This window comes from Xyrauchen texanus, chromosome 35 (genome assembly GCF_025860055.1).
Source record: "Xyrauchen texanus isolate HMW12.3.18 chromosome 35, RBS_HiC_50CHRs, whole genome shotgun sequence".
Lineage (NCBI taxonomy): Eukaryota > Metazoa > Chordata > Actinopteri > Cypriniformes > Catostomidae > Xyrauchen > Xyrauchen texanus.
The window spans coordinates 15,414,512-15,438,436 of NC_068310.1; the positions used below are offsets into that span (position 1 = coordinate 15,414,512).

Here is a 23,925-nt window from a genome sequence, read left to right on the forward strand (position 1 = left end):
TCCGCTTCAGTATCCACCTCCCCAACTCATGCAATAGTTTTCATACACGAAACAGAGATCGCGCGCGCGTGTGTGTGTGCGCGCGAGTTGTTTAAAGTAGTTTTGCAATGTCACGTCTCTTCTGTCAACGTAGTGTCTCGTAATGTACTTCATCCAGTTATAAATTATGTTGTGTAGACATAGCCTATTCACAAATGGTCTTAAAAATAATAACAATTATTATTATAAATAATCTAAAAATATATATAATTTAATAATTCTACAAAATATATATTTATTAAAATAATTACAATTAAATAAAATATAAATAAATAAAATCATAAAAAAATAGAGGCAGATTTTGACAAGATTTGTTTGAGAGCAAAATAAAATATATATATATTATATAAAAGATCTTGTTGTCTGCGCACATAGCCACAGACAGAGACACAGCTCATAGTCTTGGATTGGAAATTAAGATGTACATAAACACAGATTGGTTTATGTGGGCCTTAGTTACATAAGGATTTAAAAGAAAAACAGTGATCCTTTAATCCAGATGCCGGGATTATACTCTCTATTCTTTTGATAGAGACAGAGACAAACATCAAGAAAGGCAAATATATAAATCTAGTTGTCCCCTGTAAGTCTCTTCTAAATACAGGTCTAACATCCATATTAACTGATGAAGCTCAAAAGGCAAAACAACAACTTCATTCTAATTGGTCTAAACATGCAAATATTTCTGAATACTGAACACTTAGTATTTGGATCTATAATAATTAACCAAGTGATTATGTGCATAGATAGTAAAATGTGCACATATGTGCAAGTTTGTGGACCATGGACGTGTACAGCTTTCATATTAGAAAATGTGGAAATAGAGAAACTGACAGCTTGATCTGGGGGGTAATAAATAGGTTTCAGAAATGTTAAGACTAATCTATAATCAAGTTTCCAAGTTGTGGTCTGGTGACAGCGAGAATATTCTTCCAATGACCCAGGATCAAACTAAGATTGGGAATTTCAAGGTGAAAGGATTTGCTTTCTTCCTGTAAGCACTGTAGTTGTTTCCCAGATCGTAAACCAAGGAGGAGAGTTCACATGGTTCTGCACTTCCCTGTCTTGTTCTATAACCACACAGAGAATGATCATCATACAGACTTTAAGTAAGGTAGTTTATTTATATTTATTTCAATGGACATTGTTTAAAAAATATATATCAATTTTGTACTGCTATTATGTAAAATTCTTTTTTTTACACATTTTCAAAAACAAACACATTTTTGAATATTGTCTTAAAAGTGCTTTGGAAAGCTTGGCAAACCATCAAAATACACTAAATGATGTGTCAGTTGGAAGGTCAGTTTTGTAACAACAAATTTAAGTGATTTAGTCATAGGCAGCAATATCTCTCCTCAATTCTGCTGTAAAAACATCACCACACAGCAATGGTGTAGAACTAAAACCAACTAGTATATTTAAGTACAGTGGCAAGAAAAAGTATGTGAACCCTTCAGAATTAGCTGGTTTCCTTTATTAATTGATCATTAATTTGTTATCTTATGTTCATCAAAGTCACAAGGAAAGACAAACACAAATGTTGTTTGGCAGCAACAACCTCGGCTAAGTATTTCCAGTAGCTGCAGATTAGACCTGCACAACGTTCAGAAAGAATTTTGGACCATTCTTCCTTACTGAACTGCTTCAGCTCAGCCATTCTTAGGATATCTACTGTGAAAGGCTCTCTTGATGTCATTCCACAGCATCTCTAATGGGTTAAGTTTCTGACTGGGTCATGCCAAAAGGTGGATTTTAATATTTGAAGCCATTCTGTAGTGGATTTACTTGGAGGTTTAGGGTCATTGTCCTGCTGCATCACCCGACTTCTACTCAGCTTCAGCTAGCACACAGCCACCCTGACACTATCCTGGAGGATATCTTGATAAACTTGGGAAAGGAATTTCTCCTTCAATGATGGCAAGCTGTCCAGGCCCCGAAGCAGCAAATTAGCCCCAAATCATGATGCTCCCTCATTTGTACTTCACTGTCGGGATGATGTTTTCATGTTGTATGCAGTGCTGTTTTTAAGCCATACGTAGTGCTACATGTCCTTCCCAAACAATTCAACCTTAGATTCATCAGTCCACAACATTTTTTCCCAGTAGCGTTGTGGAGTGCCAAGGTTGTGGTACGCAGCAATGTTTTTGTTGGAAAACAGCAGCTTCCTTCGTGGTGTCCAGCCATAGTCACCATGCTTGTGTAATGTTTTTCATATAGTAGACTCATGAATAGATGTTAACCAGTTCCAATGATTCCTTCAATCTTTAGGTGTCACTCAAGGGTTCTTTGAATATGAATGATCTAAGCTTTTCAAGATCACTTTTGACCCTTTCCAGCTTTATGCAAAGCAACAGCTCTTCATCGTAAGTCTTCCGAGATCTCTTTTTTGCAAGGCATGGTCGATGTCAGCAGATGTGTCTTGTGAATAATTGTCAGCAGATGCTTCTTGTGAATAAAAGTCAAAATGTTTGACTGCTTTTTAAAAGTCAAAGTAGCGTTAACCCACACTCTCGGTTCATTAATTGGATTCCAGGTTTGCCAACTCCTGACTGAAATTAGCATTTATTGATGTCATTAGCCTAGAGGTTCACATACTTTTTCCAACATTGATTGTGAATATTTGAATGATGTATTCAGTATGTATGAGAATTCAATACATATGTTTGTTATTAGTTAAAACAGATTGTGTTCATTCGTTATTGTAATTTAGAGGAAGATCAATCCAGATTTCAAGACAAATGTATACATACAGTAAATACAGGTAATTGCAAAGGGTTCACATATTACACACTATTCTTGCCACTGAATATTATTTTTCCCTAAAGTTTCACCCTACTTCTATTACACTCTTAAGCCATCTGCTGCAAGTGGAAAATTCACAATTGCAAAATATGTGCTTGCCATCTCAAAAAAAAAAAAAAAAAAGGGGAAGCAGAGGGTTTTTTTCATTTCATATGTCACATCTACAAGAAGCAGGCGGTAGTGCTTAGACAGTGACAAAAATAGACCTTTGACAGCTGTACTTTTGACAGCTCTTACACGGAAAAGAGAATGACACGCAGACATGAATATGGTCAAAACCAGTGGACTGAGCATTAACAAAGGCAAAAAGATTCAAATATCACAAGTGCATGTATATGTTTAATGTTTCATGAACAAAAAAGGAAAAAGAATGTGAACTGGTGAAAATTAATGACTATCTGGTCAATTGTTCAGTAACAGCCACTTGTCAGTAAGGACAAGAACAATTATTTGGTTCCTGTTTTGGTGCAGACAAAGATTGGTGTAAAATCCACCCAAGTATCAAATGTCTTGTATTTCAGAGCGAAATATTTGAAGACTTATATGTAATACAAAGTTCTTCTCAAGTATGAAAAACAAAACAAACAAAAAAAAAACCAAGCAAAAAACAAACAAAAAAAAACAACAAAAAAACAGGAAACTAGCTTACTTGCATACACTGATATTAGACAGAATTGAATTCTGGTGTACTGCTGTATGCATTCTGTTTGTTAAATTAGATTTATGTTGACAGAGGTGCCGATAAGGTTAAGTGTTTCAGTTAACTCAAGCAAACACCAGAGATTTAGTGGCTGGTGATGGAAGATGAAGACAAAATGGCCGGCCGAATAACCACAGTAACAGCATGATACTGGTTGCATCCATTGCCTGTAAAAACTAATAGAAAGAAACATTTAGAAAAAAATGAAAAACAGTGTTTATGATGAAGGAATTTAACAACCAAAATAGCAAAAAGTAAAAAGAGAACACTGACAAATAGAGACCTTCATGCTTGATCTGGCTCTGCATGTTTTTTTTCCTTGAGTTCATCTGCTTGACCTTATTTTCTTCTCTTTTAGTGAACGCTGAGAAAGAGCTAAGACAGGACAACAAGTCAAAAAAGTACATTTCAGATGATACTAAATGTAAAAAATAAAACAAAAATGCATTCACAAAGATAATAATAAATGATGACCCCTCACAATCAGTATCTTGCCCTGCTCTTTTTCTGCTTGTTTCATGGTTGTTATTTTCCTTCTGCTCTGGCTCCACTGATCTTGTCCCTGGATCAGTGACCTTCACTGTCTAGCATTTGTAAACCACAGCAAAGTGGATGTTAAAACTGATCTCAGAACAGCAGGAAATCTTAATAAAAGCTGTAATTCATATAATGAAAACAAGTTTAAAACTGTTACTGTATATCTAAGATCATATCAGTGTTAACTTTTGGTTCTAAATTTCCATCACAAATGTAAAATCCCCCCATAAGGGATGTTTTACCTGTCCTCCAGGTTTAAGTGTCTCCATAACCACAACTGGAAGGAAAAACAGACATGCATATATATCCTAAAAGAACATAGCGTAGCATAACCCAATTAAATTTAAACCTGCCTATAAATGTGAATTTGTACCTGGTTGGAGGGAAATGGTCAGTGAAGGAATTTGCATGTTTTCTGAGTTGACAGGCATTTCAAGTGCTGGAGAAGTCTCATCTTCTTTTACCTCTTCTTGTTCCTCAAATTTTTGCTGTGCTTCATCCTCCTGTGTAAGTTAAACCAAAGATCATATACAATATTATTTGGATACTAGTAAATACACACACATACGCATACATGGTTGACATGAAATACTAAGGGTAAGTTGACGTCTCAGCATTGTGATATGCTTTTTTTCATTGTGATAAGTGTTTTAAGGAATATCCTGGTTAAGTTAAGCTCAATTGACAGCATTTTAGTAGTTTGAATGTTAATGCAATCTTATATAGATGAGGAAGAAGTATTTGGCTTGCTGTCCATATACTGAAGGGCTCGGAGCTCGAGACTCAACTTGAGTCCTGATTCCCCCCCTTGACTTCACTTATTTAGATAAATTATGAATCTATAGAACATTTGGAAATGGGGTGGAGGAGGGATGTCAGGACAATTGTCATGGGAATCAGGTAAGCAGCAGCTTACATAGTCCTACTAGCAGGCAGTTATTTGTCAAAATAAAATTAGCATGCTCCTCCTGAACCTCTGTGAATTAACATAATATTGATTACCACAAAATACATTTTTACTCATCTCTTGTTTTTCTTAAAAAAAGCTAAAATCTTGGTTACGGTGAGGCACTTACAATGGAAGTGAATGGGGCCAATTTTAGAATGTTAAGATACTCACTGTTTCAAAAGTAAAGCCACAAGACATAAACAATATGCATGTTAACATGACTTTAGTGTGTATAATAATACACAGTTAATAATCACTTATTAACCTTTTCTGTGAAAATGTATAGCCAATTTTACAACTTCATTGCCATTTCAATGTAATTTCCACTAAAACCCTAAAATTACTCTAAAAATGTTACAGCTTAAATATTACAAATGTTTTAATAGAAGAATTAATGTAAGTGCCTTTATCAAATTATATGCTTCACTGTTCTGCCTTTAAACCTTCCAAAAATTGGCCCCATTCACTTCCATTGTAAGTGCCTCACTGTAATACAGATTTTTGCTTTTTTTTTTAAGGAAAACAAGAGACGAATCTAAATGAATTTTTGTGTTAATCAATATTATGCCAAAACTGCTGTCAATTAAGCTTAACTTGTACTGAAGCCCAAATATTTATCTAAAATAGTGAACAATAAATGGTGACCAGTTATAGCACTTACAGTATACACTTTCCCTTATACATTCATATCAATTTTAAACTCAAGTCTTGATGTAAAAATACATCCACAAATACAAACACAGTGGCTGCGTCTGAAATCACTTACTGTAAGAGAACATAATGCATTTGATAAAGAATGCAATTATCAGATTAGAAAAACAAAGTATGTTTTTTTTGGCATGCACTTTAGTAGTACCAATATATTCCCGTACACAGTTTGTCGGGGAATGTTGGAATTGTCCTGTGACAAGAAATGTAGGAAATAATTTATTACCGTTTTGTTTAACCACTCTAAATTTCTTAGTATATATATATATATATATATATATTAGGGCTGTCAATCGATTAACATTTTTAATCAAATTAATTACATGGTGTCCCGATTAATTAATCGTGATTAATCACATATACAAATATTTGCTGAGAAAGCCCCTCATATAACAATAATTCAATAAATAAAGATTATACATATTTATATCAATATATAATTATACATAGTTATCTTTAAATATTTTTTTTTTATATAAAATAAAAAATATTCAGATAATTAAAATGCATTCTTGTAGCAGAAGAGTTAATCATTGATGAGACGATACAAAAAGCGGCTTTAGAATACAATGTATTGTTTACTACCATATTATCGATCATAAGTCAATCATTGGCATACAGTTCACAAATATCCATTTCACAAGTGAATTTGTCAATCAGTTGGAGATTTATTATGAGGACTTGTTTAAGGACCCGTCAATTTACACCTGTGTCAGACATTTTTTTTTAGAATGTTTTTTTTATTAATGCTTACAAAACGTTTACATCTAGTTTCCATATTTCAATACACTTTACAGCTTTCTTGTGACTCAAATTGGAAATTGTTCTTAGGTATTGCTGAAGCTCTGAATTACAAATGAAAACTAATGGTTTATAACCACCAAACTTGCATTTATGAATACTAAACTTTGCCAACAAAAGCAGAAAATGTATCAAATATGTCATAGCTAAAAAAAATGAATAAAATATTTTCAAAACAAAGTTGAAAGCTGGGAATGATATGATGTCTAACAATCTTGCAGAAATCAGACCAAAAACAAGTCGAGTAGGGACAACTCTAAAATAAATGAAAAAATGTTTCCACCTGCAGACCACAAAATGTACAGAATATATCGACATCACAATTAAATCTCTCTACAAGAAAATAATTAGTGAGGTAGTACTTATAAATAAGTTTGCAGGAAATTTCTTTGATTTTATTCGTGATTAAATATTTATGGGGTAATTTTCAAATTTTGCACCATTTCAATCCAGATACACCTTGCATCAGACGCGTAGTGTTTCAAGTGCATTGCGTCATAAACATAAAATGTTTAGGTCACTGTGTCAAGTTAAATATAGTTTAATACTCAATCTTTAAACACATCTTGAGATCCCTTAGTTCGCATTTGCTCTCCTTCAAGTGTTTAGAATGCAAGTATTAAACGCATGTTTGTGTTGTTCTACTGAAGTGTTTTCTTCACTGTATAAACTGTGCATTGCTCATACAGCTGAAGTTTCACTTACTGCCATCTGGAGTAAACAGATGGTACTACAAGCTTGCATTTCTCAGGAATTATTATGGTCCGGGGCATTGTGATTAATTGCGTTAATTTACAAATGTTATTTTTTGTAAAGTTAATCGCACTGAATTAACGCATTAAATCGACAGCCCTAATATATATATATATATATATATATATATATATATATATATATATATATATATATATATATATATATATATATATATATATATATAACTTACAGTTAAAGAGAGCCGCCCATTTTGCTGTTCTCCACAGTTTTCTTTTTTTATTCAGCATTTTGAATATGATATCTCCTCAGTTTTGGTTGCATTATGGGATTGTACAGTTTCCAGAGGATGCCCACTTCAGCATCTTGCCAGATGTAGTAGGTCATCCAGATATTTTTCACCTACTCTTACTACTATAAATACTACTCAATTGGCATACTGTTATTGGCATACTATATAGTAGGGATATATACATGATAAGATGCAGCCAGTGTTGTCTTAATGATGATATGTCTAAAAAAGAACTCTGGTGCTTATTTGTGAATTTGAAATCGTGTGTACCTGTGTATTATTGTCTCCTGTCTGCAGGTCACTCTGAGGATTGGATGTGCACTGGGACAATGATGAAAATGGAGCAGACAGTGAGGAAGATGAAGATGCATCACTCTGTGACTGTGTTTTTTCTTTCTCTTTGCTTTTTGAGCATCCTGACTCTGACAGGTCCAATGGTACCTCCTCTTCATCCTCTCTCAGGTTCTCTCCAAAAATCCTCTCTAGCTGCGTTGCTGAGGACCTCCACTGGTGCGGATTTGTAATATCTTCCACGTCTGCCAATATCTTTTCTCTACTTCTGCGTGGAGGGTGCTCTGACCAGGCCCGCAGACTAATAGGGCTGGGGCCATGTGTGTGAGATTGGAGGCCATTGATTTGTGAGACCAGTTTAGGGAATCGCAGTATATTTGAGCTTGGAATTTGGGTCTGGCTTGGGTGAACTACCATCCCACTTCTAATGCCAGAGCTGGGCACTGACACTGTTACCCAATCAGTGGATTCTGAGAGCGGCCAGGGTAGGTGACCATTCTTCATTGGAAGTGGTCGGAAGGGAACAGGGGTGTGGATTTGTTGCCGGTTGCTACATTCCTCAGAGATGATAGAGGAAAAAATAGGATTGCTCTTCAGTAAATTAAAAGGAGAGGGAAGAGAAGACAAAGGGGAACGCCCTTGCTCCAACGAGTCTACACTGGCAGCTCTGTGGACACATGAGTAGAAGGATTAGGATGTGAGACAGTCTTTTGTCTGTTACCAGTGTCAATACGTCTACTTGTGCCCATCTTACCTCCTTTCTGGTCCATGCTCTGTGCCCCATCTCCTTGGACTTGAGATGGACAATGTGGACTTATTAGACTCCTGAGAGACAAAGAGACAAAATTCATCAATCAATGAGATACAAATAAATATGTTTTTTTTTCAACAGCCAATTTATAAGCAAAGCAAAAAAGCAAAGATCAAAATAAACAATTAAAAGAACAAAGTATTACTTACAAATGAAATTGCTCTGCCCCAACCTTGTATACGTTTGTGCTCAGAGGCTTTTTCTGTAAAGAAAAAAGGACATTACTGATGTTTTCATAAGTGAAGTTGTAAATAAGCTTATGCACAGGGCTGCAGTTAGAAATTCTTGGGTCCAGTATACAAAGTATTCAGCAGACCCCCCTCCGGACAATGCAAGGCATCTCCCGTTGGACACATCTAGATGCGCTCTACAATATGGAAAAGTCTTTCTGTGGGTCCCTCCTCCAGTCCGGGCCCAGGACAGAAGGTCCAGTTGTCCCCCCTTGTCCCCAGCCCTGCTTATGGATATATACAGTTGAAGTCAGAAGTTTACTTACCCCATAGCCAAATACTAAATTCAGTTTTTCACAAGTTCTGATATTTAATCATAGAAAACCTTCCCTGTCTTAGATCAGTTAGGATCACTACTTTATTTTAAGAATGTGAAATGTCAGAATAATAGTAGAGAGATCTATTTATTTCAGCGTTTATTTCTTTCAGCACATTCCCAGTGGGTACAAAGTTTACATACACTTTGTTAGTATTTGGTATCATTGCCTTTACATTTTTAACTTGGGTCAAATGTTTTGTGTACCCTTCCACAAGCTACTCACATCAAGTTTCTGGAATTTTGGCCCATTCCTCCAGACAGAACTGGTGTAAGATTTGTGGGCCTCCTTGCTCGCATACAATTTTTCAGTTCTGTCCGCAAATTTTCTATCGGATTGTGGTCAGAAATTTGTGATGGTCACTCCAATACCTTGACTTTGTTGGCCATTTTGCCACAACTTTGGAGGTATGCTTGGTGTCATTGTCCATTTGGAAGACCCATTTGCGACCAAGCTTTAACTTCCTGCATGATGTCTTGAGAGTGTTGATTCAAAATATCCACATAATTTTCCTTCATCATGATGCCATCTATTTTGAGAAGTGCACCTGTCCCTCCTGCAGCAAAACACCCCCACAACATGATGCTGCCACCCCCATGCTTCCCGGCTGGGATGTTGTTGTTTGGCTTGCAAGCATCACCCTTTTTCCTCCAAAAATAATGATGGTCATTATGGCGATTTTATTTCATCAAACCAGAGGACTTTTCTCCAAAAAGTAAGATCTTTGTCCCCATGTGCACTTGCAAACTGTAGTATTGCTATTTTATGGCAGTTTTGGAGCAGTGGCATCTGAGCAGCCTTTCAGGTTATGTCGATATAGGACTCATTTATAGTGAATATAGATACTTTCTACCTGTTTCCTCCAGCATCTTCACAAGGTCTTTTGCTGTTTTTCTGGGACTGATTTGCACTTTTCGCACCAAACTATGTTCATTTCTAGGAGACAGAATGCGTCTCCTTTCTGAGCGGTATGATGGCTGCGTTGTCCCATGGTGTTTATACTAGCATACTATTGTTGTTCAGATGAATGTGGTACCTTCAGGCATTTCGAAATTGCTCTCATAGATGAACCAGACTTATAGAGGTCCAAAACATTTTTCTGAGGTCTTGGCTGATTTCTTTTTATTTTCACATGATGTCAAGCAAAGAGGCACTGAGTTTGAAGGTCGGCCTTAAAATACATCCTCAGGCACACCTCCAATTCAGTACACCTCATATCAGAAGCGAATTGTTTAATTTTCTGGAATTGTCCAAGCTGTTTAAAGGCACAGTTAACTTAAACGTAAGTTGACGTAAACTTCTGACCCACTGGAATTGTGATATAGTCAGTTAAAAGTGAAACAATCTGTCTGTTAACAATTGTTTGAAAAAATACTCATGTCATGCACAAAGTAGATGTTTTAAATGACTTGCTAGATTTAATGACGTCAATCTAAGTGTATGTAAACTTCTGACTTCAACTGTTACATTCAATACCAGTCAAAAGAGTGAGAAAGAGAAGGTGTGAAGAGTTGAAATCTAGTCAAAGGCAGGAAGAAGCTAACATTTAAGATCGTTTGGATTTGTTTAACCTGTAAAAAAAGTTTACAGGTAGGCCTACTGTATGTATGATAAAATGACAAATATCTCATGCATGTACAGAATTAAGTAGTATCAGTTGTAAGATTCAGTGATTTCTGCTCCATTCTAACTCACCCAGGCTGTCATTTGGACTGTTTTCCGTTTCACTCTTGCCAGTCGCTGCAGGTACGGTGGCGTCCCCTGGTGGTGGCTGGCTGGACTTCAGCCCTGAGGTCATTAGAGTAACCGCAGCCACTGCAGTCTCCAGTGACAAATTGACTTCAGGAGTGATTGAGTCCTCTGAATGACCATTCTGCCGACTGAAAGTTGAATAAATAAGGCACAATTTGCATGACAATTATATGCAAAATATGAAATATTTCATAGAATAGCTACTGACACATTGTGTGTCAAATCTAGCCAGAACACAAGCCACATTGGAGAATAGCTATACCAACACTGCTATTTGGTGCAGATAAGATTGTGTTTGGTAGTGTGGCACTGCCTCAAATACAGTAAATCCAATCATACCACAATTTGAGTGGGCACTGTACAGTGCTTCCCTTTTAAAACAACAGGAAACACTTTTGGGAATATCAGTTGGCAAACAAACTTGGATGAAACAAAATGGAACGTGATGAGCAAATATGCCACTCACTTTGTTCGTTCCCTCAGGCTCTTCAGCTCCTCTCTCAGTCTGTCATTTTCTTTCTTCAGTGCACTCATCTCAGTCACTACAGCAGTGCACAAACAGGAACTATCATTAACATTCACATATTCCTCTGTGACCTAGTTGGGGTTTCAAGAGTCGCATAAATCAAGTGGGATTTATTTTAAAGTGAGATAGCACAGGCACGCTTTTCAAGCAAAACATTTCACAAAAACGAGTCCAAATATACTGTACTGTCCTTTCAAAGACACAGTTCAAAATTAAGTATTTGGACACTTTTTGGATGTCAAACATTAGTGGATCATGCCCAGAATTTATGTTATGAACTACACCTGTGGTTATTAATGATTTGGTAAAAAGTACAGTAATACCAATAACAGTTCTGAGCATAGATGTACGCTAGGGTAAGCTCTGTTATTTGCAAATTTAGTATGCATGTCATTAATTATTGGTCTATTTATAGCTCACCCAGTAGTGAGATATGCTGTAAACTCTGGAGCTGAGAATTTTCATACTCTTGCTGTCTTTTTTTAGCCACATCCTGAGTGACTGTACACCTGTCGCACAAGCCAGCTCGCAACCTGGGGATAGACAGACACATCCAGTGTGGGCAACGGTACATAAGACTAATTTTGAGAGCGTGCTCACATTTACATACACACACACCTGTTCTCCAGTTGTTTGATGTTCTCAGTGAGCATCCGTTGTTGTTCTCTTAGCTGTTGGTTCCTGTTGTAAAGTTCTTCCATACGCTTTGTATCACTGCAACAGAACACATACGCAAAACATTAATGATATTGATGTCATGGCCAGCCAATTTTTGTCAACTTTAGTTGCTATGGATAGATCAATATGACCTTGAAACTTACATATTCTTTTTATTGGTCAGTTCCAGTACTTTCTCCTGCCATCCTGTTGAGTGAGATGAAGAGAGCTCAGTCATTCACAAAGGTTAAAGCATTCACAGATGATGAACAATCATCTCATATCCAAGAACCACCTAGTAGTATTTTTTGTTGTCTTAAAATAAGGGTTTTCAGCATATGTGACATACTGCTGATTCCCAGAGAATGTAATATGTACTCATCTCTCAGGGTGGGAAAAACAACCCAAAACCACACTGACAGCAATGCACATGCAATGGAAGACTGTGATGCAAGATTATTATTATTTTTTGTTAAAGCACTCGATTCAATTTTTTCCATTAAAAAATGTGTGTTACTTAAGCTGTAAAGCCATCTAAATCATGCTTTTGTAGGAGGGACCATACCAAGGTTCGGCAGCCTATAGCTAATGTAAAGGGTTATGCTGCGTTTCATTCAAGTCGGATGTGGAATATTCCACTTAATATCTCCGATCTCCATCCATAAATTAATTCCATTGCCAGATGCTTGGAAGATGACATTTAAGGAAACAAATCTGCAACACTACTGTTTATTCAGGTGTTTGACTGACACCAGAGATGTCTCCTAGCAACCCAATTCATAAAGAATGTCTAACGGGTGCTGCAGGTGTAAGACTATCAAAAGAGAGTATCATTTACCATGTTTTTATCACCTGCTACTCTGCTAACGTTTGTTAAACACGCTTTAATATCATGTAATTTAGGAACTTTGACGCATTTATCGATATTATTTAATACAAGTGAATGTTTATCACTTATTTTGTATATCTTCATGATTGTGTGATGTCACGCATCTGCATCTCTTCGAATTCAGAGTTGAACATTTCCGCATGATTTTTCAAGTTGGAATTACCGGTACTTGATTCAAGTGTCGCTCCATCGCACTTTTCCCAGTAGAAAGTTGGAAAATCCTACATTTCGCGTTGAATGGAACGTAGCATTAATCACTTGCATGCGAGGAACAGCGAGAGAGAGGACTGGAGTATGGATTTTATTCATTATGAACTGAATGGCAACCTAAATACTATTCAAATGTGACAAGACGTGCAAACTACAGGCCCCATTTCCATGAGTCATGCAAGCAAACACATCTGCTTTGCGTCAGTCGCACTGCACAGTTTAGAGAACAACATGCAACATTTTCTTGTCTTAAATGTTAAATTTTGCTTTCAGAACAACAATCGATGTTTGAGATTTTCAACCCAGCATACACGCTTCTTAATCCACAATTACGGTTACTCTCAAAACTATATAATTAAGGGAAATAGCAAAAAGACAAACACACATTTAGGAATTCGGCACATTGATTAACAAGGACATTTTTAAATGACACTTCATTTTAGGAGCCGAGTGCTGACTCTGTACTGCTGTTCTAGGTGGAGGAACTTTTGGTTATGTATTACAGATGTTAACACTATGTTTTTTTCTCTAAGTAATTAGAGAAATGTCTCTATATTGCATGTGTGTCTGTGTTTGTTTTGACATGAAACTTTGTTTACTGTTCAGCCGGTTCCCACCTCCTCCTTGCCCATCCTTGAACTGTTACAATTGTATATTTTAATGTTTTTTTAGAGCAATGCCTTACACCACCTTTTCCATTATGAGGTCACCACTGTAAACATGGGGTTTGTTTGTTTTTAAAAAACTGTCACTGGTGCTGTCCATACAGCTTAACTTGTTGATCCAAGATGGTGCTATTTTTGTCTTTTTATGGCACATGGACATCGGAGCAACTGGTGTTTGTGTCTATCATCACCAGACACTGTTAAAATATAAGATTCATGCAACAACCAAGCTGCATGATGATCTGCAGGAGTTGCTACGCACACTCGGCTTGCTGCGGAGACCAGGCCTCCAGTCCTTGGCGTCGCCTGATGCCGGTGCACGGGGGAGGGGACGTCGTAAGCGGTGTGCGAGAAAGCAAAAGCGCAGCAAGAGGGCGGGGTTCCAATCTAGGCTAAAAACAAACCCTAGCTCTCCTGTCTATCCTGCTCTCAAATTTTTGCTCCCTGGACAAAAAACTGGACTACATCCGACTCCAGCAGACTAAGCAGCATGAGCTTAGAGAATGCTGCATCTTTGTTTTCATGGAGACTTGGCTCAGCGACAGAGTTCCGGACGCTGCCATTCAGCTAGACGGGCTTGCCTTGTTTTGTGCCAACAGAAATGCAGCTCTGTGCACTAAGACTCGTGGTGGTGGCTTGTGTTTTTACGTCAACAAGGAATGGTGCAATAACTCTATGCTAGTCTCTAGTTACTGCTCATCGCTGGTGGAGCTTGTGACTGTTAGATGCAGACCTTTTTAATTTACCACGGGACTTCACCACTGTTATCATAACCACTGTTTACATTCCCCCCAGCACTAACGCTAAGGAAGTGCTCTGTGAACTGTAGTTGGCTATGAGCGAACTGCAGAACGCTCACCCTGACGGACTGTTTATTGTCACCGGAGAATTCAACTATGCAAATCTCAAGACAGTGCTCCCTAAATTCCATCAGTATGTGGACTTTGCAACGAGAGGGGCGAACACGCTTGATCTTGTTTACACAAACATCCCAGGCATGTACCTGGCGGAGCACCGCGCCCACCTCGGCTACTCAGACCACATCTCTGTTATGCTAATTCCAGCATACAGACCGCTCGTCAGACGCACAAAACCGCTCCAGAAGCAGGTGAAAACCTGCTCTTCAGGACTGTTTTGAGTGTACTGACTGGCACATGTTCAGGAAGGCTGCAACATATGGCGACTCTACCAACTTGGAGGAATACACAGCATCAGTGACCAGCTACATCAGCAAGTGCATTGATGATGTCACCTTCTCCAAGAACATCACCACACGCTCCAACCAGAAGCCGTGGATGACTGCAGATGTGCGTGCACTGCTGAGGACCCAGGACTCCGCCTTCAGAGCAGGCGACAAGGCTGTCCTAAGAACAGCGAGGGTCAAACTGTCCCGGGCCATCAGAGAGGCAAAGCGCGCACATGCCCAGAGAATCCACAGTCACTTCCAGGACAGCTGTGACACGCGGCGCATGTGGCAGGGCATCCAGGCCATCACTAACTACAGGACAACATCTGTTGCGTGTGACAAAGATGCCTCCCTTCCAGATGCGCTGAACGACTTCTACGCTAGATTTGAAGCACAGAACAACGTGGTGGCGAGGAAGACCACCCCCTCCTCCCAACGACCAGGTGCTCTGTCTTACCAAGGCTAATGTGAGGAAAACTCTATGTAGAGTCAACCCACTGAAGGCTACTGGACCAGACAACATCCCTGGCAGAGTGCTCAGAGGATGTGCAGACCAACTGGCAGATGTTCTTACTGACATCTTCAACATCTCTCTGAGCAGCGCCGTCGTTCCAACATGCTTCAAGGCCACCACCATCATCCCCATGCCAAAGAAGTCTTCAGTGTCCTGCCTCAATGACTACCGTCCCGTTGCACTCTCACCCATCATCACGAAGTGCTTCGAGAGGCTTGTCATAAGCTGCAGTTCGCGTATTGTCCAAACCATTCAACAGACGACGCCATCGCCACCGCCCTCCATCTGGCCCTCACCCACCTAGATAAAAAAAGACTCATACGTTCGAATGCTGTTCATAGACTTCAGCTCAGCATTCAACACAATAATTCCTCAGCACCTGATTGGAAAGCTGAACCTTCTTGGCCTGGACACCTCCCTCTACAACTGGATCCTCGACTTCCTGACTGGGAGACCTCAGTCAGTCCGGATCGGTAACAGCATCTCCACCACCACCACACTGAGAACTGGGGCCCCCCAGGACTGTGTGCTCAGTCCACTGCTGTTCACTCTGTTGATTCACGACTGTGCAGCAATACACAGCTCGAACCACATCATTAAGTTCACTAATGACATGACTGTGGTGGGTCTCATTTGCACACGTTTACACGTGCACTTTATATAGGTATGTTATTTAGTCTGTGTAGTTCATGTGGTTCTGTGTTTGTCCTATGTTGTTATATGTAGCACCATGGTCCTGGAGGAACAACACATTCTCACATCCCAACTCGTCACATATGGACGAAGCATCCAGGACCCCTTGGCGTCACTTATTGACGCACTGGGTATACCTTTGGCGTCATTTTTCAACGTGCAGGGTAGTCCGATAGAGCCGGAGCCTGTAGCGTTGAAATTTGACGTCTTGGGCTGCGAATGGGTCAAGAGTCGAGACTGCAATAAATAAAAATAAAAAGGAATAGGCTACAATAAATGATCTATGCCAGGGCTAGTATAATGGTGGCCCCCAGATCATCTTTATCTGGCCCTCCAACTGTTTTTTTATGTTTAAAAACCCTCACAATCTGATATCAAAGTGCCCTCTCAGCAAAGGTTTAGCGCGTTCATAGGCAACCGCATTCATCGGTGAGTTTAACCGCATTCATCGGTGAGTTTAACAATTTAGAAGTCTATCGGACTACACTGCACGTTGAAAAATTACGCCAAAGGTATACCCAGTGCGTCAATAAGTGCCACCAAGGGGTCCTGGATGCTTCGTCCATATGTGACGAGTTGGGGTGTGAGAATGTGTTGGGAGGAACATTGTCTCATTTCACTGTGTACTGTACTAACTGTATATGGTTGAACGACAGTAAAAACCACTTGACTTGACTTGACTTGACTAAAGGAATTTCCAGGATAAAATACAAGGCCTTAGATATGCTACTCTAAACAGAGACACACAATTGTCTCCTGATGTGTAATACTAGTATAACAGAACTTAGAGGTTCACCCAAAAATGAAAATTCTCTCATCATTTACTCACCCTCATGCCATCCCAGATGTGTATGACTTTCTTTCTTCTGCAGAACACAATTGAAGATTTTTAGAAGAATATTTCAGCTCTGTCCATACAATGCAAGTTAATGGGTGCCAAAATTGTGATGCTCCAAAAGTCACATTAGGTCTGCGTTAAAGTAATCAATAAGACTCCAGGGGTTAAATCAATTTATTCAGAAGTGAAATGATAGGTGTCGGTGAGGAAGATTAATATATAAGTTCATTTTACTATTTTACTTGCATTGTATGGACCTAGAGGGCTGAAATATTCTTCTAAAAATCATAATTTGTGCTCTGCAGAAGAGAGAAAGTCATACACATCTAGGATGGCATGAGGGTGAGTAAATATGAGAACATTTTTATTTTTGGGTGAACTATCCCTTTAAGTGCATTCACACACACACACACACACACGTAGTGTTTCCATGTTTTATGGGGACTTTCCATAGACATAATGGTTTTTATACTGTACAAACTTTATATTCTATCCCCTAAACCTAACCCTACCCCTAAACCTAACCCTCACAGAAAACTTTCTGCATTTTTACATTTTCAAAAAACATAATTTAGTATGATTTATAAGCTGTTTTCCTCATGGGGACCGACAAAATGTCCCCACAAGGTCAAAAATTTCGTGTTTTACTATCCTTATGGGGACATTTGGTCCCCACAAAGTGATAAATACACACACACACACACACACACACACACACACACACACACACACACACACACACACACACACACACACACACACACACACTATACTGTATTCTTCTTATTGACAGAAAAGGTCAGTGAATTTTGTATTTTCTTTTTGTCAGAACTACAGATACAGTCAAACGTGCCTTGGTGGAGTCACAGCCAACACATTCAGGACAAATAATGAATGATTGGTTCACACAAATAGTATAAGCATGCATCTCATATGCTTCGTTACCTTCTAGGTCATGCTCATGTACCTCCCGCAGTTTCTGCAGAAGCTCTGGGAAGCTCTCCACAGCCATACTGGTGCTCCTGAACACCTGCTACTTGATTTGCCTTCCTAAAGCAAGTAGAGAGAGAGAGTTCAAAAGGAAAAACAAAACAATATGTGGATGTAGATTAAATCAATCCAAGCATGATTTGGGAGCTCACACTATGTTGTTGCTTGTATGCTTAACCTGCAAAAATATGAGCTTGAATTCTGAGTTCATATATAACAACAATATAAAAACCTAGCTTGCCAAACTGGTTCTGCTGGGTGAGCACCGCAGGCCTAACTTTATTTGAGTATGCATGTGTATAAGAGAGTGCAAGAGTAAGAAATGTGGGGAGACAGCAATTTCACAGCATGTCTGTGTGCAAGTACTTAAAATAAACAAATAATAGGATAAGGAAGTTTATCAATGACCCATGTATTTGCTTTCAATGGCAGTAAGCAGGAAAGACAATCTTGCAAGGGGCTTCATTTTCTTAACATGGTATTACACCTTATCAGAGGTGGGTAGTAACGGGCTACATTAAATCCGGTATTTTTACTTGAGTAACTTTTTGAAAAAAATAAAATACTTTTAGAGTAGGTTTAAAAGTGGGTACTATTTACTCTCACTCAAGTAAATTTCTAATATTTTTTTTTTACATTTACTTCTTTACAATGGGTGGTGATCATGTCGTTACATTACTGGGTTTAATTAGAACTAATGTGTAATATATTGAGAGATTACTTACGAGAGCGGAAGTTCACACAGCTGCACACACTGAGCCGCTGTCACAGACTGTCACTCAATCACTGCTGCAGCATTAAACTCTTCAAAGTGAAACACTTTCTTCGCTCCACACAGTGAAAAAAATAATAGGTTTGTCATGCAATGCCTTCATTTAACACCAAGACAAGCTGATATTTCAAGATTAAAAGTAAAGCTCCAACTTGAGGCAGCACGCTGAGATAAGTTTTGGCTCTAATGCTAACATGGGATTTTCTGCTTAATGTGACGGTAATTTTCAGGATGATAATGTAACTGGGCTCAAATGTGTATATTTAAGTGTATATTTTTAAATCAGTGCGCTTTGTCCAGCATCCCGCATGTCATGATCAGTATTTACGCATTTACCCCATGCCCTCGTGGGTGTACTGGAAACTATTGCAGCTACTTCAGGTGGTTTAACTGTATAAATCCATGTAAACATCCAAATTAATTGTAAATAAATGTATTTTGCTCTGCCATTCACGTGAGCAATAACTGGAGCAGGAACAGACAACATTTCTGTGTGTGCACAGCGAGGTGCACGGGACATGCACATGTGAGATGTGCGGGCGCGAGGTGATTGTATGGCGAAATTTCGGCTGTGTCCGAAATTGTTCATTCATTCACTAATTCCTATATAGTGTATGGCAGTTAGTGCACTATATCTCAGCAGTAAGTGAACAAAATGATTGAGTGAATTTGCACGCTGACATACGTATTCACAGAGTGTCGGAGCTCTGGGAATGTCAAAGAAACAACATTACATATGAAATTTAAAAATACTTGGGCCTTGTTATTCTTATTATTAATATATTCATAAAATAAATCTTCATTCTGTTTGTCATTTTAAAAGGTATCTGTATGTTTTGCCCCTATATGTTATGTTATTTTAATCAAGAAATTATTTAATGATGACAATGATTTGACTCGTACCCCCATAAGATGCCGCCCTGGACGACTGCCCATGTCACCTATGACTAAATCCACCACTGCCTATGGTAGATTGTGGGCAATTAACCGTTGTCGTGTGTATATCAAATATACACTTGAAATTAGAGTGCATTGTTGTTAATAATGAGTGAACAAAAGTAGGGAATGAATGGCTCACTCAGAATTCAGACAATCCTACAAAATGGCAGACACCCGAATTAGTGCACTAATAGTGCAATAGTGCATAGACACAGCGAGTGTTCCATGACCGGGGTTGGTGTCCTACGCAGGCTGCGTATAGAGAGTCATACCTATCTGGGTTGGCATGAAGGTGAGTAAATGATGATATAATTTTCATTTTTGGGTATACTATCTTTTTTAAGTGATAGCACAGCCATAATTTAATATTCTGTCATAATTTCCCTACCCTCATGTTGTTCCAAACCAGTGTGAGGCTTTGTATTATGTGGAACACAAAATATGTTAGACAGAATGTTAGGGACTGACTGTCTCGGTCACTATTCTCTTTCAAAATATGGAGAAAAAAACACATTCACTGAAAGTAAATGGTTACCAAGGCTAACATTCTTTCTAATATTTATTATTGTGTTGCATGGAAGAAAGTCATAGAGGTTTAGAACAACATGATGCTGATGATGACAGAATTTCCATTAATAATAATAATAATAATAATAATAATAATAATTCTGTAATACATGTTAAATGTGTATTATTTAATGGAATTTAGGGGAGTAAACATATATTATGTCATTTGTGAAAGTAATGAGTTACTCACTACTTGAGCACTCTTTGGATTGGATTCTTTTCACTCTTACTCAAGTAATTATTTATGTAAGTACTTTTAATTCTACTTAAGTAATTCTTTTTTAAATTAATTTTACTTTTACTTGAGTACAATTTTTGGCTACTCTACCCACCTCTGCACCTTATCTTCAGTGACATGTGTTATATGCAAACATCTACACCTTTGCCTCATTAGTGATTGTTAAGACCTGAAACTCTTTCAAATATTCACCGGACTACTGAAACCCAAGCTAATTCTCTACCTGATCACAGTGATCCAGTTTAACCAGAAGTTATGCCATGAAACTTGGCTGTAATTCATGGCAATTGTACGATATCACATAACAATCAGTACAGAGACTTGCCAATCTTTTTCAATCAAAGTGAACCTGACCAGTTCTATGTGCCAATTAAATCAAAATACAAACATTTCCTCATAGCACTGGATAGCTATAGAACTAACTAACTATAGAATATCCTAGAACTGCAAACACGGTAACAAAACCAACACTGATATGGAGAAAAATGCCCAAGTAACCAAGTTACTTTGTTTTAGTTTGGATATTATGTGAAGTTTTTTCAGAATCTAAGCACAGTTGGCACATAATTGTTTACTGAATGTGTAATTACTTTTGTCCTTTGCATGGCAGTATACAGTATATCTTAAAGTTGACGGCACACAGATACACATTCAGAGAAGAAAGTTTTATGTAATTTTGATGCAATTATGAAATTAGAGTTCAATCCTGTCTATATGAATTCTAAGTGAGATACAGCTTGCTACTAAAGGCACCCGAGAGGGTGTGGTTATCCCCCCATGCAATAGTTTTTGCATTTTTATCTGTGTGATTTTCACCTGCTCCTCTCTGTCTGCATGTCGGGATATGTTAGCTAACAGTTCTGAACGTTACAGCAGCGGGAGCAAGAGGGAACCTGTCTCAAAGAACTGCAAACTTCACTTTTCACACACATCTACTCTACGCACACACACACACACACACACACACACACACACACACACACATACACACACACACATGTTGTGTTTCCATGTTTTATGGGGACTTTCCATAGACATAATGGTTTTTATACTGTACAAACTTTATATTCTATCCCCTAAACCTAACCCTACCCCTAAACCTAACCCTCACAGAAAACTTTCTGCATTTTTACATTTTCAAAAAACATAATTTACTATGATTTATAAGCTGTTTTCCTCATGGGGACCGACAAAATGTCCCCACAAGGTCAAAAATTTCGTGTTTTACTATCCTTATGGGGACATTTGGTCTCCACAAAGTGATAAATACACGCTCACACACACACACACACACACACACACACACACACACACACACACACACACACACACACACTTAATTATATGTACTTGATTTACCATACAAACAGGTGCATATAAGTTTGTAACTGAATTTTAGTGACCTTTACATTTGGGGTCAAAGGTCATACATAGTATTCTAGTGTATCAGTGATTCAACCAGAGACATAATGGGCTGAAAAATAGATAGGACAGATAGATAGTGACTGTCTTTGAGCAGACCTGGGGCAGAATAATAATACGAATTTACATGAGAAAGCATGCTTCAGAAAAACATCGGATTCGTGGATCAGGTCAGACATTGCGCAATTACTGCCTATGATTTTGTTAGTGGGTTTTTCAGTTGGCAGTTGATGTTTGCTTGTACTCTGTCATGAGCAGTGTTTTACATGATAAAGTCTTGATTTAAGACTCCATGGGGTCTATGCACATACTGATTGTGAAGTATAACTGATTGAAAGTGAGTTCTTTTTTGTCTGATCACCCATTCTCATTTATCCAAAATGCATTGCAGATTATGACATGAATATTCTCAATATTCCCATAAATATGAAATAGAGCAACAGAAGAAACAATGCACTTTACAAACAGTTGTAGAATAAACGACAACACCATGAAAACAAAAAGGTAGATCACTGAATAAAAAAAAAGAAAAGTAAAACAAATATGTCACCCCCACCCATCTGAAGTAGCTTGAATGATGAGTGATTATGTTTCATCTGGAAATAGATGGGCAAAAGATCATGCTTAATGCTATTGATGACTGATGATAGCCATCCTTTCATACAGGGAAATCAAATCATGATTGGACACACACAGTAAACCTGATCAATAGAATCAGTTTAGGTAATATGAACTTCAATCCACTTGCCTCCAGCTTAACCCTCAAGCTATTGCCTCACTTACCCCGTGCCACCTTGTGGAGAGCAAACACCAGAGCCTAGAGATGCCAATCACCTGCCAATGCTGTCTGTCTCCTGGTCCTTCTGAGCCCCTCGGAGAGGCACATTAGATTGGAAAAAGATATGGAATGAGGACGAATGGAGAGGAGACGCACAGAGGAGTTTTTCACACGCCCTGCACTCCTCTCCTCCTCCTCCCCACTGACGAGGAAAACAGGTTTGAGCAGTTCCTCGCAGCGGCACACAAACACCAGTTCTTCCCCGGATAAACCGGTCCTGTTGAAATCCCACTAAACCTGCCTGGCCACAAAAAAAAAAAGTCCTCAAAAGGATTTAGAGAACCTGTAGACACACAAAGCCGCTTTATTCTGCTTTGATTTGCACTTTTAATCAAAAGAAAATAAAGATGTATTTACACAGATTGCATTTAGCTGGAACAGAAATATGTTAATTGTATTAATTTGTAGCAGAATTAGGGGACATTTGTGACCTTTTAAATTCTTTATTCATGTCATAATTCATGAAATCATCCACATTTTGTTGTAATTTCATTAAATGAAATGTATTTGGGGTGCATAGTACCTTGCAAAACAAATCTATCAGAATGAGGATCAAGTCTCCTATCATCCAGTCACACAGTGAATTCAGCAACAGTATGTTGAAAATTTTGCTGCTAAAATCGGTCTGTGCTTTCCGAATTTCAAACCACTGCCCCCAGTGGCCAAAGCTGGAAGTATTGTTGGATGTATGGGCACGTGTGAGCTCCAGTTTTCGAGTGAAATATCCACAGGGCATTGCCAAAATTGAGATATTTTTATATGTACAGTATATTATGTAATACAGTCAACAGGAATGCATATTTCATGAACTCCAGCCACAAACCTCAACCCTAAACCTAACTGTCAGTGGAGTAAATATGTAATTGCATAGCGAAAATGCATCTTCAGAATCTTGCACATTGTTGTTTCTGTGAACATGATTACTTCCTGGTTTCCATGGGACTAGAACCCTCAGAGGTTGCTCTGAAAATTCAAATATGTCATGTCATGATGTGTCAAGCCAGGTTGCATGTTAATTATGCCCAACGTTTTAAT

The 23,925-nt window shown here is 38.3% G+C and overlaps 1 protein-coding gene across 4 annotated transcripts; it reads right to left on the reverse strand.

Annotated features, from left to right (window-relative positions):
- Positions 1-3,165: 3,165 nt before the first annotated feature.
- On the reverse strand, positions 3,166-23,017 carry LOC127628473 (uncharacterized). 4 transcript variants are annotated; one of them, XR_007968673.1, is made up of 15 exons: positions 22,836-23,017; positions 18,070-18,174; positions 12,294-12,336; positions 12,091-12,186; positions 11,893-12,005; positions 11,413-11,488; positions 10,890-11,074; positions 8,797-8,849; positions 8,591-8,661; positions 7,816-8,503; positions 4,455-4,584; positions 4,324-4,358; positions 4,026-4,128; positions 3,818-3,919; positions 3,166-3,720 (listed from the first exon to the last, which is right to left on the reverse strand). XR_007968673.1 is itself a non-coding variant. In XM_052105225.1 (15 exons), the coding sequence occupies exons 2-14, from the start codon at positions 18,134-18,136 to the stop codon at positions 3,870-3,872; spliced, it is 1,710 nt and encodes a 569-aa protein (XP_051961185.1). In that variant the 5' UTR covers positions 18,137-18,174; positions 22,836-23,017; the 3' UTR covers positions 3,166-3,720; positions 3,828-3,869. The 4 variants fall into 4 exon arrangements, 1 of the variants encoding a protein (XP_051961185.1); XM_052105225.1 differs by having other exon boundaries at positions 3,828-3,919; XR_007968674.1 differs by lacking the exon at positions 4,026-4,128 and having other exon boundaries at positions 3,828-3,919.
- Between the last annotated feature and the right edge of the window lie 908 nt (positions 23,018-23,925).